This window comes from Solea solea, chromosome 10 (genome assembly GCF_958295425.1).
Source record: "Solea solea chromosome 10, fSolSol10.1, whole genome shotgun sequence".
NCBI classification, from domain to species: domain Eukaryota; kingdom Metazoa; phylum Chordata; class Actinopteri; order Pleuronectiformes; family Soleidae; genus Solea; species Solea solea.
This window is the reverse complement of record NC_081143.1, coordinates 14,251,725-14,270,204: the sequence shown is the minus strand read 5'-3', so window position 1 is coordinate 14,270,204 and position 18,480 is coordinate 14,251,725. Positions and strand designations below refer to the sequence as shown.

The 18,480-nt window shown below is 40.4% G+C and overlaps 1 protein-coding gene across 6 annotated transcripts in view; it reads left to right on the top strand.

Moving 5' to 3' along the window:
* Nucleotides 1-18,480, top strand: part of apbb2b (amyloid beta (A4) precursor protein-binding, family B, member 2b) — a 45,085-nt gene that overhangs the window by 15,784 nt on the left and 10,821 nt on the right. For 3 of the 6 annotated variants that reach the window (XM_058639918.1, XM_058639916.1, XM_058639917.1), the window contains exons 2-10: nucleotides 2,961-3,054; nucleotides 3,478-3,554; nucleotides 4,422-5,486; nucleotides 11,676-11,920; nucleotides 12,388-12,519; nucleotides 12,953-13,024; nucleotides 13,906-13,956; nucleotides 15,251-15,336; nucleotides 15,683-15,743. In XM_058639918.1, the coding sequence (XP_058495901.1) occupies nucleotides 4,442-5,486; nucleotides 11,676-11,920; nucleotides 12,388-12,519; nucleotides 12,953-13,024; nucleotides 13,906-13,956; nucleotides 15,251-15,336; nucleotides 15,683-15,743 (1,692 nt within the window). In that variant the 5' untranslated portion in view covers nucleotides 2,961-3,054; nucleotides 3,478-3,554; nucleotides 4,422-4,441. The remainder of the gene's footprint in view (nucleotides 1-2,960; nucleotides 3,055-3,477; nucleotides 3,555-4,421; nucleotides 5,487-11,675; nucleotides 11,921-12,387; nucleotides 12,520-12,952; nucleotides 13,025-13,905; nucleotides 13,957-15,250; nucleotides 15,337-15,682; nucleotides 15,744-18,480) is intronic. The other 3 variants (XM_058639920.1, XM_058639919.1, XM_058639921.1) reach the window with 3 other exon arrangements.

The following is an 18,480-nucleotide window of genomic DNA, read 5'->3' as shown; positions in this document are numbered from 1 at the left end:
CACGGTGTGATCTAAATGGATTATGCTGTAATACAGAGGATGAAATAAACCCACGCCATACTGAGCAGTTGCATATATTTCATATTTCTATAGTGTTGTATAACACTAACGGAACCTACGCACTGAGCACCCTGTACCAAATTCTTGTAAACTTATCTATTACCACATAATGACTGTGAAATACCCCAATACACCTTAAATGTATCTACGACAGAGAAGTATAAATCCATAACCTCATTTTACTGTCTCATTATTGAGATTTTTCTCAGTTTGCCACATAAAATGGCTCTTCTACAGAGGCCATACCAACTTATAAATCCAAGTCAGCAGCAACCTGTTTTAGACATTTAAAAAATATTTTATACATTTAAAATAGGCGCCCCATGCACACAGTTGTGTTTCCATGATTTCGGAGAAAATGTAAAATGAGAAAATGTAAAATGTAGAAAACCTAAATCTAACTCCTTATGTTCTGGGGATTTGCCCTTTGCCCCCTAACACAAGGTAACTCTCCATAATATGACTGTGTAAAGTGATTTAGGTCCCTACAACGAGTAATGAGTAATACCTGGACCACACATACACACGTTCCCTGGTATGAAGACTTGTTGCTGCAGGATTCACTGAACTGAGCATGCTATGTAATTTTAATCCCAGAAAGCAAAATTTTTTTTATTGCTATTTTATGAATCACTAGTGTACATTACAGTTCCTCCCTTTGTCTTTGACAGTTTTTAAACCATTATAAAATGTACAGCTGGTTTGAGGTTAGAATTATATAGTCACACTTCAGATGGTGTAGTTTTTTTTTTAACCACTGTCTGTGTAACACCTTGGTTTTTAGACAAACCAGATGTTGTTCTTCTGTTGTGTCAGCGTACACAGCACGGCCTCAGTACAGGACGGGTTCATTGAGTTAAACTAGTTTAACTGTTTGTCAGTTTGTTTATGGATTTATCAGCATAAGTTACGTTATCAAGTATTTGTAGAAGTAACCGTTTGTAACTCAGTCACATATTCCTTTCTAAAAATGTAAGTAGAGCCTGGATGATTGCTTAACTTTGTGTTATTTGTTCAATCAGCAGTTGGAAAGAAAAACATTGTTCTTTTTGTTGGTTCTTTTGATCCTTTGAATTTTATATTCCCACTTGACTATGTGAGTGATGTTCTGGCCTTTGTCCCTGGACCTTCAAAGGAAGTCACCACTGGGTTTATACTAATTTTTTTTTGATATATAAAACTGTGCAAATATTTGTCGGATTTGCTTAGTTTCTGAATTAAATGCGGTGACAGATTGACTAGCTTGGCTAAAAGTCATTTACCTTCTTATCCAGGATGCAAACATAACTAAATGTAGAGCTAGACTAATTCTAAAGCTATAGTGGTCTTATTTCAATTTTCCTCTGACAGCAGTGGAAACAACAGCTCCCATAAATGTTCAGAATAATGTGAAAAACATGTTTGGCAAACACAGCTGCTGTTTGCGTTCAGGTACACGAGTGCAAGCTAATCTTTAAATCAGACAGATGTCAGTTATTATGTGTTTGTTGATCCGTCTGTTAACCATTGATTAACACTGAAAAAATAAGATGTTGAAAAGCCCAAAATGGGATTTTTAAAAGGAAAAGCAGAGGGAGAAGATCATTGCCAGCAACAATTCTATGTTCATTTACAAATGTTGTCATTATGTGCACCAAGTAGAGAATTGTGTGTTTTGTGTAAAGTGAACTTAAGTATAGAAGATCTCTAAATAGTTTAAAGCCTAATTTTGAAAACCCGCATCACAGTACAACTCAACTATGATACAGTGCAAAGATTTGATTATACAAGAGTTATAAATCCTTCTTGATGCATCTGATTTTTATCAGGGGGGTTAAATACAGAAATATCTCAGTATAGTGGTAGTGGAAGAACACACACACACACATAGGTCATTTTCTAGTTGAGCTTAATGCATTTATAAGACAACAACTAAATTATGGGCTGAACTGGAGGGAGGGAGAGAGAAGGGGGGGAGCGAGAGAGGGAATTGGTGCAGTCATCGGTTGTTCCTCTGTGCCTTCTCCTGCCGATTTTGATGAAAAAACATTAATAAACTTAAGCAATATTTTCCGGTCTCCTAGTTCTGTGTGGTTTTGTAAGTACTAATGTGTACACAGTTATTGTATTGTCATTTAATGATTTCTCAGATTATTAAACCCCACAGTCGATTGCTGGTCAATGTCATCACTGATGATAAAAATACAGAAATGCCAACCCTGAGCACACTTTTTGAACATAATCTTGTATTTATTGTATCCCCTGATATTTGCTGCAGGGGATTGTTTGATTTTAAGGGTATTACATGCTCAGATGAAGGACGGTGAATAATTTTAAAATCTTGACAAAGGCTACAGTAAGCTGATAGTTGAGCTAAAAGATCCATGTACCAGGTGGATGTGAGCTTTTCCTCATTTCCTAAATAACCTTTCCAGGTGTTTTTCCAGCCACTCGGCCAGGCTTTAGTGCGACTTTATGGTGCATTTTAGCTATGCTTACTATGTTGGTCTCATCACTTCTCATAGAAGCTGTGTGTTAGTGAGGACTGTCCACAAGTCTTGACTGCATTATGCAGTAACGTGCATGTGTTAGTGTGTATTGGTTGTTGGAAAGGAGTGTAGGGGGAATTTACAAGTCTCCTGTGGCATTAAGTTTATGATGGTTCCAGTCAGGGAAGGGTTGGCAGGACTGCACCAAAGGAAAAAAAATATGAGCTTTATACAAAATGAGCCTTATGTTCTTAGTCACTCTCGCACAGAAAACTCACACACCCACCTTTTGTATTAATGTTTGATCAAGGTTGTGAATAATTGATGTGTCTTTATTATTTGTCCCTCTGGTGTCCTGCTGTCCTCTTCCTCTCTCCCTCCTTCTTTCTCCATCTCGTTAATCCGACTTTAATGTTTGTCTCTCTATCTCAGGACACTGCTTCTTCAGTAAAGCCCTCCCGATTGGACGAGAGTCTCAGTATGGATGCACTGCATCTTGGAGTTTCCCACAATCCTTAGCTCTCTGGTAAGTAGCACCTGTAAAGTGCTTTTTTCTCCATTTCAAAACTGTTCTTTGCATCAACATTTTAAAAATCTAGGACTTACTGTTATCGTATGCTTTTTTTTAGCTTTTTCCCTCCGTCAGTAAACCCTGCTGTGTCGTCCCATTCTCTGTACACACTGCATTTAGTGTCTGGCATGAGTGCATGAGGGTTGGACATCATGGATATTTTGCGCTAAACATTGCAGCCCAATGTGGTGTTGGTTCTATAATTGTGATTTCTTTGGTGTTTGGAATTCCCTTGGCGAGTATTTCGTTGTCACCATAGAAACCAGCTGTATTTGGGTCCCACATGGATGAATGTGGTCTCCAGGGGCAACCCAACACCACTCTGGATTTTTGGCATTATTCCCCTGATCATTCTTTTATTTTTTCGTTTTTCTTTAGCCGTGTTCAGATCTGCAGCTGAGTCTACTGAACCCTGAACCGTGAGCAGCGCCAGTCTGTGACTGAACTCCTGTCAGGTACAAAACACAGGCACGCACGCAAACACGCCCTACACTCACACCTCTTACTGCTCTCCATGCTTCATCCTTGTAGCCTGTGGTTTTGAAAGTCTGCAGTCCACAGTAATATTTGTCAGGAATGTAAATGATAAGCTAGTATATTTCTGTCATCCAGCCAAAAATGTGTTAGCCTCTTTGTCAATACATCTTTTGCATCCGTCTGACTTTCCTAAAACAACAAAGCTTAGAAATGTGTGAAATGAAACATTTATTGCACAGGAATATCTAATGCAGTCAGTAAACTTGCCCTGTCTGTTAAGGTTACATTGCCAAAGTACAAAATGTTATTAAAGCCCGACTTGCGTAACTTCTGTCACTCTACAATTCTACATACATAGACATTATGCCCTGGTCATCTCGTGTACCCAATAGCTAGACGTGTTTATGGCATCAAACTGCTGACACCAAGGTTTTTTGTGCTCTAGAATCCAGTTGTGAACCTTTTTGGAGTTGTCAGTCATACTCTTGTTGGAGTCATTTCTCTTTGCTAAGATAATGCTGCTGTTTTGCTACATCCTTGCCTTTTGTCAGTCTTGAGAATAAAATGAATAACTTCCTGTGGGTATGTTGCCTGGTAACTCATAATTCAAAACATCGCTACAGCTTTTAAAAACATAATGCAGTATATTTTGCATGCTTAGACACATTTCTATACTTGGGCATTTCCCACTTGCATAGCTCCTGTTAGTTATGCGATTGTTATTGCAAACTGCAATAGTATGAAAGCAATGTGACAACCTTTCTAAAAATAAGCTCATGCAGTATATTATGTAAACATGTTTCATTTGCAGTTTATTCAACCTAGTTCCCCTTTCTCCCTAATAGCTGATCTGTCTCGTGCCAGGATGATGTCAGTGGATGTGACCAATCGTAACGGCCCCGCCGCCACGCCTCCCACCTCACTCAGCCTTCGCTCCTCGCACAACCAGCTACTTAGCAGCGACGTCATCAAACAGGGCTCTGCCACGCCTCCCAAGTGTCGCAAAAAGTATGCACTCACGAGTATTCAGTCTGCCATGGGCCTCGGAGAAGCAGTACCACCGTCACCATCACCGCCAACCTCCCCGTCACAGTCTTCAACCCCCAACAATCCAAAACTAGCCAAGAACGGGGTCAATCAGCTGCGTAAAGCTGGCCAGGACCATAACAAAAACACAACTTGCTCTGACTTGATAGGTCTGGAGTGTAATTCAGAGACTTTAGCAGATGACCTCAATGTCAACACAGCAGATGAGCACGACAGCCACACTCTCTCCAATAATGACCGAGAGGATGATGTCATTAAGTTAGATGTTGAACTGCACCCAGACGCCGGCACTGATGCTGAGCCCGACCAGAAAACCGAATCCGATGTAGACTGTAACATAAACTCATCTGTGGAGCTCCAGCTGAATGGCAACACAACAGATTTGGGCTTTGACTTGAACATTGAGGCAGAGGAGAGTGATGACATCAGCATTTTGTCTGAAAAGGAAATGATCTCAAAGATGAAGATTGAGGAAGATGGAGATGCAATCATCCAGGACCAGGAAGATGAGGAGAATAAGCCGTTGTTGATAAAAAGTGATTCTTCAGTGAATAACAAAGTTTCCGCTGGCCTGGAACTCATCACTGACCTCCACTCCAACATCAAGCTCCTCAAATCGGGCAAGGAGTCTCCCGTGCCGCCTCCTCCCTCCCCACCACGCCACGCCAGCCCAGAGGACATGCCCTTACTCTCTGTGGCCTCTTGCTCCTCCTCTTCCTCCTCCTCTCCAGAGACAAAGAAGGACAGAAGGACTGGCGCAAAGACAGACTGTGCTTTGAACCGCATCCAGAACCTGAATCCCAGTGACGAAGAGTTGAGTTGGACCACTCTGTCCCAGGAGAGCAATTCTCCAGAGGAGACAGGTAAAACACACACACACAAAACAAAATACACTGCAAAGCTTATATCAGTGAACTTCACAGCCATTGCCATTTACTTATACATTGCTGTTGTTTTCATGTGAATCTTGTGGGTTGTTTTTAAATCCTCCCATGTCCTATGTAGAGCCTTTACTGCCCTCTCTGCTGATAACATGTTTCCATTTATGGCGTCCCAGTGTGCATTCATGTGCATGTGCATGAGATGAACAGAGACTCTGCTGGAACAGAATAACAATCACCCCAGCCACGAATAAATCTCACAGAGTCTCTCTGGGAGAGGAAGTAGCCTTGTAACCTCATGGTTAGTTAGCAACATTGATCAGCTGTGTCCTGTTCAAAGCGACCATATGTGTGCATGTGTATCATGTACTCATTTTTGTAACCTCTACAAGTCTTTTTATGATATAAAAAAGGCAGAACTTTTTGAGGCTGTAGTTTAAGACCCTATAAAGAGATACAAATATCTCCTTGTCACCCCTCAGGAAAATGTGTTATTAACTACCAACTTACCAAAGTTGAGTTATTAAAAAAAAGTTGTCTTCTTTCTCTGCGCTGAGATAGTGGAGGCGTGGCCACAACAGCCGTTTCACACACAGTTCTGGTCTACCCACTCAACTAGGGACCGTGAACGTCTCAGTTTGTCATTGTTTTTACAGAATATTAACATAGATGCTCCGGTAACATGTAGAGAAGCAACATGTTCACCATTTTGGTGGCAGATTAACGGCATATTACACATGAACAGAGAGCTGGTTTAGCAGTGGTCCAAAGACATGTTGGCTAGATGGCAAACCAAAGGCGGTAGTGAAGGAGCAGGTGCAGTCACTCACAGTGAACAGGCAAACTGTTCATGCACTGGGGTTTTTATATCAGTACAGGATTTACACCTAAAAAGTCCTAAACAGAACACTGGACACGCTTTACTCTTTATTCCACAGTATTTGTTCTCGGCCACTATTATAAGAAGAGGAGAAGCTCTGTATTCGCTTTACGATATGAATTCTACGTTTGTTGTTATCTCTGTCCTTTTTTTGTCATTGATTCCTTCACTAGAGCTGAATTTAAACTTCTTCTAATCCTCTGCATTGTCCCTTCCTGTCTTTGTTTTCATCGTTATGACAGACAGTAAATGTAATATCGGCAGCAGTTCGGACAGAGTCATGAACACAAATGCGGGGTTGAGGACGTCCAGTATTTCTGCTGAGCCCTTTCATGTTCTGTATATCTGTAGCTGCCACTAAAGCTTTGTTTGATGTCCTACTTCAAACTGAGCGAGACTTACTGAGATCCAGGCACATATATATTTATTAAGGGTTTGGTGTTTAAAGCTTGTTTAAATGGTGATAATGAGCAATGAGCCCACCTGCAAATTATTTGTTAAATCAACTTAGCAACTAGTCTATAAGTAAAATGCCCCAAAAAGTTAGTCACATCTTTAGTCTGGCAGTGAAAAACTTAACCATTTTCAGTTTACAATCCCATAAAACAAAGTAGTTGACAAACAATTATTTTTAATGATTAATCTGTTGATTTTTGTCTCCACTAATCAATACGTTGTTTGGTCCATAGAATGTCACAGTATGGTGTAATTGTCTATAGGGTTTTTTCCATTCCTCAGAATAACTTGTTAGTCAATTTAGTCGATTACTTAATTGATTAATACATGATTTACAGCAATAAGGCAAAGTAAAGCAACACATCATTAGCTGGAAGCAAGTATTTTTGTTTTAAATGGCGAAATAGCTGCTTTTAATTATTCTGTCAAAGTCATGATGTCAGCAACAAATCATTTTGGCTGTATTAGGAAAAACTAGTTTTTCTGTGGTAAAAGATAGTGTTCTTTATTCTTATTAACGTTCTCATTCTTTATCAGTACATGACTTCGCTGAATATAAAACTGATTCTATGGTTTCTACCTTTTTTTAGTAGATTCAAAGTTCAGAAATTCTCATCAGTCACTCTGTTTGTTGTTTTTCTCTTTGCCCTTTTTTTTTTTATTACTTGCTTGTTGTCTGTGCTGGTCCGTCCAGATCATTTTTATTTCTCAAGTCATATGAAACCCATCTTTTTCATCTCGAGCAGCCAACTTCTAACATGAACTCAGCTGTAAACCATCCTCTGTGAGTTGCTTTGAGCTTGTGAGCCTTGTTATTGTTTTACTTCTCTTTCTCTCTGAATTCCCTGAGCAAGTATTATAGGAGAACTTACTCTCCATGTGTCTTGTCCCTGATTTTCTCACACTTCGAAACTCATCTCTGCTTGTCTGCAGCACCATTTCAAGGTTGTAACACTCTCATGGGAGAGCCTCATTCTCCCTGTGGATCAATATATGTATGTGTGTGTGCATGTTGTTGATCAGCAGAGGAGACGGGACAAAAAGCAGACTTTAACAGCAGTGCAGTCTTAACTTAAGACATATTATCCTCAGAGGGTTTGGTGAAGAGACGCTAATCATGGTATTGGCATCGTTCATGTTGGATTTGTGGAACGCTAGCTCCTTGTCCTCAGTGCTGCTGTGTCCTCTTGTCTGCTTCTCCATCTAATATTGACAAAGCCGTGTTGTTTTCCCAGGTGTCTGTCAGATTCCTCTGTGCAAGTTGTGGGTTAGAGGACTAATACGACACTGCTTTCACACTGAGTAGCCAACATACACACACACACACACTGGGGAAGGTCATTTAGTGTAAAATGATAGAAATATCTCTTCTGACTTTGTCCCCCCATGTGTGACTAACCACCTTACTTAATATAAATGATAAAAAAAAAAAAAGTCCCCAAGTCTAAAAGATTAGATTTCATGTCATGTTAAATTTGGCAACATTGCTGTGAGATGATGGTGGAGCTGCCACACACACTTACACATTAATGCCCCTTTTCCACTACATAGTCCCGTCTCGCCTCAGCATGGCACGACTTAACTCTACATGGTTTGGTTGGATTGCCATTACAAAATAGTACCACCTCAATGTGGGCAGAGTCATCACTGCACGGCCGCATGAAACTGCTGTGACTTCATTTTATACGCGACACACACACACAAACTTGTAAAGCATTTTTTTTTTAGAATTAGTTAATTTAAAGGATTTGTGCAAAGATTTTGATCACAGGATCGTTCAGGGGTTGTGGTACAGCTCACTCCTCGCGATCGCTGACTTCTGGCGGTGCAGAAGATGGTAAAACTGCGGATTTTTGAAGCAAAATGCTACCAATGCCAATTGTCATAATTTTAAGACAGGAAGGGAAGGTGGGGTTTTTTGAGCTGTTGATGATACACCAGATAGAAGAAAGATAAAGTGACAACTGCAAACATGGCTCAGATCAAGGGAAACACCCCCCCCCCCCCCCCCTTTCATCATTTTATTTCTTCTTCTCGTCCATTTAATCTGAGTTCTCATTTGCACTAATCTACTCATTCACTTTTTTGCTCCCGTCCTCTCTGTCTTTCTTTTTTCATCACGCTGTTCTTGCCTCTCAGCCTCAATGTGTCTCCATCACTCTCACTCTCCTCTCTTTTTCCACTTACCCTGTGGAATGTCCCCCTCTCTTCCTTCTCTCTCTCTGTCTCCCTCCCCCTCTCTCTCTCTCTCTCTCTCTTTCTCTCTCTCACTGTCTCTCTGTGTGTCTGGGGTTTTCTCTTTGGTTACATTACTGTGTTTTGCTGTATGAGAGGCAGCTAACTATGATGCTGGGCAAAGACTACATGCTGGCTATTGTGATTGTCAATTACGAGGGTAGGTGCATCGGCCAGAGTCGGTTGGAAGGGACACTGTTGGATTTGAATTTGAAACGCTGTCTGAGTGTGTCTGTCTGTGCGCAAGTGTGTGTGTTTGTGTGCATGCAAGCAAGCAAGCAAAAAATGAATGTGTGTCTCTTCCAACTCAGTGATGAAGTTCATACTGGCACCATTCACTTAATATCTGACAGAGGCACCTGTGGTTACATGCTATATTTGTGCATGTAATGAGAATGTGTGTTCATGCAGATGCATGCATTTAGGGTGATGTATGTGTGGTGTCATTTGTCAGAGAGCACATGTGTGTGTGTGTGTGTTTATATTTATGTCTGTGTTTTGCTCCTAAAGGCTCACTGCTGTCCCCTCCCCCCTCTGCTCAACTCTGCTCTGGCATGGGGCTGCATGCTAACTGAGGCTAAGGCAGGCTAACTGCTACGTAGATCTGCTGTGGCACACTTCCATGAGCTGCCTTGGAGCATGTTAACTATTAGCCTCGCTCTTAGTTCCACACTTGCCACTGCACTTGCAGAGGGTGACTCTGATGGCCTTGGAGCTTTCTCTCTCTGTGTGTGTGTCTCTGTCAGTGCCCCCTCTTCTTTTGTTTGTATACACATATGCATATATATGTGTGTGTGTATCTGCTGCACACGCTCACATCTCTTTTCTCGTTTCTTGCTGGCGCATATTCTGAGTCATCAGACTCCCTCCTGCTCATAGCAGACACCCTCGGGTTCTCTCGGTTGTAGTTTTATTGACTGTGACCTATTTTCTACCTATTAAAAGACTGCAACTCCCAGAAGGCTCAGCTGCTTCACACTCACTCTTCTAAAGCAGAGATTGAGCCTCAAGGGACGTTTGCTTATGTGAAGAATGTATTTGTACATTCGGCTCCGCTTTCTGTGTTTTCTTTTCCATTTCATAAACGCAGCTCTGAATAACTTACCTGTACTCGATCTGGACCGGCCCAGTCGTCACGATGACATATAGCATGGCCTACTGTCGTGGTGACAAGCCCATAGGCTGTGATTCATCAGCATGGTCAGCAGTTCAAGACCTGTTGGTGTAACAACACACACACATAACGTCTGGTTTCCATGACTTCAGAGAACATCACATTGGCTTACATGCATAACTACTACTGGTTATCACCCACCGAACCACAAAACATGTCTTCACCTTAAAATGTATTAGTTTATGTTATGGGGACTTGCATTTTGTACCCATAAGGAAGACAAGCCCCCATAATGTGACTGTGTGAACAGATTTAGGTCCCCACAACATGAGTAATACCTGAAAGACACACAGACACACAAACAGACAAACACCAGCTGACCAGCCCCTCAGGGTTACTTCCTTGCCACTATATCACACACACCTACAAACTGTCATCAGTATTGACTGCCAGGAAAGTGCAACCATCTAATGACATGCATTTAGTACAAGAGAAGAAATGTTGATAAAACTATTATAATTTCATCTCTGCAGTGGGTCTGTTAGTGTGTGTGTGTGTGTGTGTGTGTTAAAAGGTTGACGTGTATCCTCTAAAAGCAACACCTTAAAACATGCACACTTCAGCTGATCAAATGACGTACTTCCTCTCTTATAATGTTTACATTAAAAATAGTATAATAGTTTAAAAAAGGTTACAGTAGGTTCCTGTTTCAGAGATGTCACTTTCAGTTCATCTAAATTGACCACATGCCATGCTTTCTATGTCATGTTTGCACAGAAAGCATGGCAGGTGTTTGTAATGTAATAGGGTACAGTTGCTTCTCCTGCTTTGTTGCTTGTGATGACATTAAACAGACAGCCTGGTTTATGACATAATCTTGGACAGCTGGTAATCCAGTAATTCTAATATGATATTGTGTTATGCTCTTATTTAGCACTTAAATTATGAGTGGTTATCTGGTTAAAATGTGTTTATACCTGCTCAAAGGAAGTTAAAGTAATTATTAAATGTATTTATAAATAATAAGCCCTTATATTTGTTGGTTGAAAAAAACAACAACTAAAAAACACAATATACAGTGCTGTTCCAGTTCCAATCCAAATGTCAGTGATCACAGACAGACATTAAAAAACAACAAAACTGGTGGATCCCCGGTTTATATTTGAGAGTTCTTTGTCAGTTTAATCAAATGTCAAATTTAAGCTACATGTACAGGTCTTACTCAAATACAGGAGCGCAAACAAATGCAAAAACATTTGCTTAATAGGTTTTACACAGTTACGTGTTCAGTGACAGCTGCAGCAGATGCCCTTAATCCCTGTCAGCTGTTGATATTGTTCAGTGTATACACATGGGAGGGTTACCTTCCCTTCAACAGAGTCCAGATTTATTCTACTGAAAAATGAATCGGTGTGCAGATTGTTTGACGCTTTTGCACTTTACATGGTTGATGTCAATATACCGTTCGATTGTGTGTTTTTACCAGATATCTGGAGTGAGCAGTCATTCCAGACAGACCCGGACCTACCTCCAGGATGGAAGAAGATCACAGACATGGCTGGTATCTACTACTGGCACATTCCGACAGGTACCACCCAGTGGGAGAGACCCGCTACCCGCCAAGCTCCTCCGGGTCAGATGGAGCCCCAGACCCTAGACGACCACACAACCGTCACACCACGTAAACACTCTGTGGGCTCAATCAGCCCCTCACCCACTCCTGACCTTGAGGTGAGTAGCAGATAGAAATGCACACTTTTTAATGCTTAAATTTCCCTTTTCTAATGTCAGTTAGCCTTATCTCTTTACAATTTCTCTGTAGCTATGACAGTTTGTTAGTCTTTCTGACAGTCTTCAGCGAGCACATTCTAAATACAGTGTGAATTCATCAAAAAATAATGAAGGCAATGATTAAAATCAAAACACACACTGTAAAATAATAAATAGGAGCCTGGCTGTAAAAAAGCATGAAAATGTAAAGAACTCAGTTCTCACTTCTCTGTCTGACAGTATTATCTATGTCTACAACATGTGTTACATCTGTCAAAATGCAACCGACAACCATAGTGTCAAATATAAAGTCTTGGTATTAGTCTCCACAAGAGAAATCTGTATTTTCCTGCAAACCACAAATTGCTGCTAATGTGTAATACAAGTTGATCACAGTTTCTAAAAACCATGTTTTTGACTACATGTAGTCTTGCCAGGCAGAGATTTTCTACAGGGCCTCAACACGTTCGGGCAGCACCACCTCCGACAGTTCGGTGGAGCCTCTCTCCTCTCATGAGCCCACCCTTCCTACATGTGGATTTGTCAACAGCTGCTACTTTGTGAGTAAAAAAAAACAAACAAAAAACGAGCTCACTATCTCTGTGGATGCATCTCTGAACATGACTATATTGTGCAATGAACAGTATGTGGTTATATGTACCTGTTGTGACTGCAGCTAGTGGAAGCAAGTGGAGGCAGAAAGGTGGTCATCAATAACCCGGTCTAGCTTCTGAATACAGTAATACAAGAAGACTGAGTCAATCAATCAGCCAATCATGCAGAATGATGGAGGGAAATGGAGAGAGAGAGAGAGGAAAGGAGATTTATAGAGAGGAGCATGGTGTAGATAAAATATTGATCTAGTGAGAATGGACTGATGTTGGCAGATAGGTTGATCTATCCAGAAGGCACTGACCTGCAGATCACGTCTGTATTTTTGTTCTCTCTTTTTATGCTTCATCTCTCTCTGTCTCCCTCTTCCTCACTTTTTAGCCTCGTTCCACTTCCCTGCAGGGAGTATCTGACCAAGAGTGTCGCTCTCAGCTTCATGAAGACGAGGACAAGGTGAGGGACTTTAAAACTTTCCACTTTACCTCCCTCACCTGCTACTCTGTAGCCTGGAGATATGCTTAATAATTTACTTTTTATGTGTAGATGTGTGAGTAAGTCACACATCTAAAAGAGGGGGAAAAAATATACTCACAATGACACAGCGTCTGTGTATTACTGTATTAAGGATGTATGTCCATTTTTTTAATCACATGCAGTGCATTTAATATTTGCACAGTCACATGTACTTACATTTGTTTTGGCCCTGTACATTGGATTTGAAATGAATTATTTTTATGTAAAAATGGTGCCTAATGCACACAATGGAATAACCTAATGATGGTTTGTTTGGGAAAATGGTGTTGAACATGAACATTTGGGCTTGACTGTAATGCATTTATAACATTACACAATCACTTTTTTTTTATCTATTTTTTTTACTGGTCCCTCTTTTTTCACAAGAGTTACAGTATTCTCATATTTTCTACATACCTTTGTTGACATGCCACATACAGGCTTGGAAATCTCTTGTCACAGATCAAGCAGAAACTCAAAGCCACTTCAAATCTGTTGTGCAAAAACGAGTAGTATATAAAACTAGTAGTCAAATAAGCACTGATTGCATACTGTTTTTTTTCCATTCTTCTAGTCAAGAGTCGTTCGATTCATAGGCGTGACGTTAATGTTCAGTAGGAGCAAAAACATGACGGAAAACACTTTAAATTCTTGATTTCAGCTGTGAAATGTTTTGACTGGGTTGCTCCTTATTGCAACAAACACTCCGTGTGTAGTATACTAGTTAGCTAACAGCCTTGTTCTGTCTTTCTTTCCCTCCCTCTCACCCTTGAACCCACCACTGTGTGTGTTTATGTTTTTTTTTATAACGCTGTATGTAGAAACAGGTGTGGAGTGATTTTGGCGGAAAGATTGATAGTGAGGTGTGGAAGGCAAGTATAATGCACTCAATATCAACGAGTCTTGTTCTTGGTCTAACTTCGCTCACTCGCTGAGTTTGTGTGCATTTATGCATCACGCGCAAGAAATCCACTGCCTGTGCAAAAAGCATGTGCGGCTGATGCTTTCACATACGTGTACAGTAACTGCACTTTGTCATGCCTGATAAATCAGAATATGTCTGTCTATTATTTGGCTGCAGAAGCAATGTACTCAACCGGCTGTGTCTTTCTTGACTTACAGTGTGAGGCTAAAATATTGTCATCTTTCCTACCTGCTGACACAGGTCTGAACGTGTTTGCACACACGACTGTGTGTATATGCTGCCTGTCCACTTCCTGTCCTTAATGCAGCATGCCCCATTATACACATACCACACCAATGCCCTTTCTCCATCCAGCAAGGGGGATTCTGCCCACACTTGGATGCATGCTGGCATATACTGTGTGGGGGTCATAATGTTTACGCTTGATGTCTGGTGTGTCTTTTAAGCCCCTCTCCCACTTGGCCTTGAAAATTACTCTGAACATTTGTGGGAAAACCATGACATGTCTTGTGGAGTGTCACATATACTGTAAGTTGGTCTGAAATTCAAATACAGTGGAAGAGTGGAAATTCCACATCCAAGACTGCCAAACAGATCTACACTTCCCAGCTATGTTGTCACAAAATTAAACTGAAAAGAAGAACAAAAAAGCAGTATAATTTGAATTTGATCTCATCTTACCGTCATAAAATTGATGTCCGTTCCATCTGGATCACGTTTAACTGCTTCACCACAAAATATAAAAACATAGAACTGTCATCATTTCAGGGCAGTGACGTCACCACTGCCCTGAAATGATGACTGATCCTGTGGGATCAGATTAGGAGACCGGGCCGAGTGTTTCCTCATGTAAAACACCTGTCTATAACAGGGACTAATAATACAACTAAGCCCTTGATTTGAGCAGCATTTTTATTGAAATGCTTCACGAAGTTTGTAATAGATCATATTTTAAGTGTTATCCCAAAATCAAAAGCAAAAATAAAGAGAAATAGGGATTTTTTTTCTTTTTTTCTCCACGAAAATTTGACATTCAGTTATCCATGTGAAAGTTAAAAAATAAAGCAGGGTCAGCAGTTTTTGGTCTCTTCAGAGTGACTAGCGTTACTGTGAGATAAAAACTATTTTACAGTTCACATGTGTGAAAGGGGCTTTAAGGCGGAGGTCCATTTGGCCAAAGATGTGGGAGTCATTTTTGGTTTGATTTTGCACTAATGATGTCACCTGTGTGATGTCGACAGGATCTACAGGCAGCCACAGTGAACCCTGACCCCAGTCTCAAAGAGTTTGAGGGTGCTACACTTCGTTACGCGTCACTCAAGCTAAGGTAAAATACCCGTGCACACACACACACTCAGCAGTTACATGAATCTTTCACCCATCCTCTTGCCTATCGCTGTCTTTTTAGTTTGTCTAATCTTGTGTTTAATCAGTGTTAGCGTTGAATCAGGTCAGGCAAAGCAGGAAGTCTGTCCATCTACTCAGGAAATGGCTCTATGTTCACTATTAGTGTAATGACTGCCTGTAGCTTTGGGAGGTTCATGCACAGGACAAGAATGTGCTGAACAAAGCAGCTAATGGTTGTGATGGTTATAATTTCACACAGCTAATCTTTCACTGCTGCCAGTATTCCCTTCATCACTTCATTTATTTATTTATTCGTTTTTTTTCAGGAACCGTCCAGCCGTAGAAGAGGAGGAGTCGAACGGTGCCAACAGTGACCCAGAAACAAAGGTAAGGAGCATTTTCGTGTGTTTTCACGGTATTACTCATATTGTGGGGACCTAAATCTGTTTACACAGTCACATCATGGGGACTTGCCTTCCTTATGGGGACAAAAAGCAGGTCTACATCACAACTATTACATTTTAAGGTGACATGTTGCATGGTCAGGATGAGGTTAGGGTTAGTAGCAGTTACGGTTAAGCTAAGTCTACAAGAAATGAATGTAAGTAGGTGCAGTGTCCCCCAAAGTCATGGAAACCAGACTGTGTGTGCCTGTGTGTTCCTCTATTACTGGCATAAACACTGATTTTGTCAGGACCACTAGAGAACAAAACCTGGTCCTACTGAGGCAGGCCCTTATTTTCTGGGTTAGGGTTAACCCAAGTTAAGGGCTTAGATTTCAGTTGTGGTTAGGTAAAGTTCGGCATTAACTGGTTACATTTTGGGTTAATGCTTTGTTAAGGATGTCTTAATGAATAATCAATGCAGTGTCCTAAGAAGAATAGCTGTGCAAACCTGTGTGTGTGCGTGTGCGTGCGTGTGTGTGTGTGCGTGTGAATAACATCTTTGAAAAAAGTTGTGTATCAAGGAAGCAGCTAATTGCATTAAGATGGTGTTTGCATTTTTTAGTGTGTTGATGTCCTCAGCCTGTTTGTTTACTGATGTTGTGTATGAGATCATTTTGGCTGCCTTTGCTCCAGCGAGGTGAGAGAGAATCTAGAGCAATACTGCCCCCCAGTGTTGAGAGCGACAAGAACAGTTCCGTGCTGCACAATAGCGCATTGATTGGGAGTCCTCTTTAACATCCAAATCCGACATTCAAATGAGACATTTTGACATTTAATCAAGGATCCCTTCAATAAAACATTACACCATCCACAACAAATGAAAGCCAAAGTTATAAATCCAATTCAAAATCCAATTAATTAAATTGAAAAATAGATTAATTATTCATCTGGCTTGATACAGACTCGTTTAATTCTGTCACAAACTGCAGCAGATGGCCAAAATACATTTATATGTGTGTGTGACAGAGTGTCATTCCCACAGATGGCTAAAAAGATCTAAAGCATTTCATATCAGACTTTGAAGCCAACACTCGGCTTGATGACGTGGTGCTGATTTAGCGGTCTGGTCCCTTTTTTTCCCCTCTGTGTGTTTGTCTGGCAGAAACTCACAATCCTTAGTGACTGTGACATTGTGATGAAAACCAGACACAAACATAGACCTAGAGTCAGAGCATCTGGTCTGGTAACACACTCTGACACTGTATCAAGATTGAAACACCAAGTAAGGGAGTTAAATATACACAAGACCGCCATCAGCAGTTATCAGCCATCATCAAAGGCTGGAAGATGGATAACTGGAATACACTCCACACAGAGGTCTTTCAAACCTGAAATGATACTTTCTTAATTAAAAACACAAATTCTATGATTTGCATAAAATGAAATCAAGGTTGCATAGTTTGTGCCATGTAGCTGCCACCACTGGCTCGTATTTGGGATCCTTTCTGACATGAACTTTTCAGGACCAGCAGTCCTTATAGAGACCAAAAACCTGACCCTATTTAGACAGAAATGTTCTTTTCTTAAGAACTGGTTAGGTTTAGGGCTAAGATTTGAATTTTGGTTAGGTTAAAGTTCGAGTAAGGCATTGATAGTTATGGTTAAGGTTTGGGATAACGCTTTTGTTTATGCTGTCCAAATGAATGGAAGTTAATGCAGTGTCTTTAGTCAGACATAGCAATATGAATATGAATCCCCTGCACACTGAATCTTGAATCTTGAATCTGAAGACACCATGCTCATATATGTCTCTTTGTTAGATGAAACATGAATGGGTGCAATATATGTTAAAAAATTAGCATCTGTGTCTGTGGTGTCCACAAATGGCTGAAATTCATTAATATTGTAACATAATCATTTGGCAGGTTTTACATTATACTGGATGGATTATAAGCAATGTAAGAAAATCCTCTTTTCTGTAAAAAAAAAATAGTGGAGAATATATTATAAACCCCTTCGATGCCCATTGAAGAATGACTGTCTTTAACTAATATGACACATTTTAAGACAAAAAAGGTATAAATCAAGTGTCCCTTCTTTTTGTTCACTAAATCATATGTTCAGATTAAAAACAGTTTTGCTGTCAAAATGTATTGAAATCACTGTCTCTGATTTATCCGGTTGTTTGTACTCCCTACGTCTCCCATTGTGTGTCTCACTCACACAGAATTCTGTTATGTGAGTGGCTGAGTGTCAACATCAACAATCAACATGTTTATACTGTCAATGATTAAAAGTTGTGGGACGTGTCTGGATAGGACAGCGTCTAGGTCTGGACTACAATCTGCCATTTTGCCTCAGCTTGGAATACGTAAAACTAAGTTTTTGTGTGTTTGCTGTGTCCAGCACAAAGCCTGTTATGAAGACACCTTAAGTTGTCTGTTCAGTATATACATTTGATTTGAAACTTTGACACCAATTCTGACCTCTTGCATCTTTCATCTCTGGTCTGCACAACACTGTATGAATACTTGATGAGGACAGATGGAGGTGTCTCTCTCTCCATCCTCTGTCTTTATCTGCCGACATGTTTTGTTATCTTAATCTATATTCATATAGCATGCGATTCATAAAGTGTTGCTTGCTTCGTGAAAATTGTTGTTAATATTGACACAAATCTAATTCCATAGTTATGTAGATGTACACGATAATCACTTGGTGTGTGTGTGTGTGTTTGT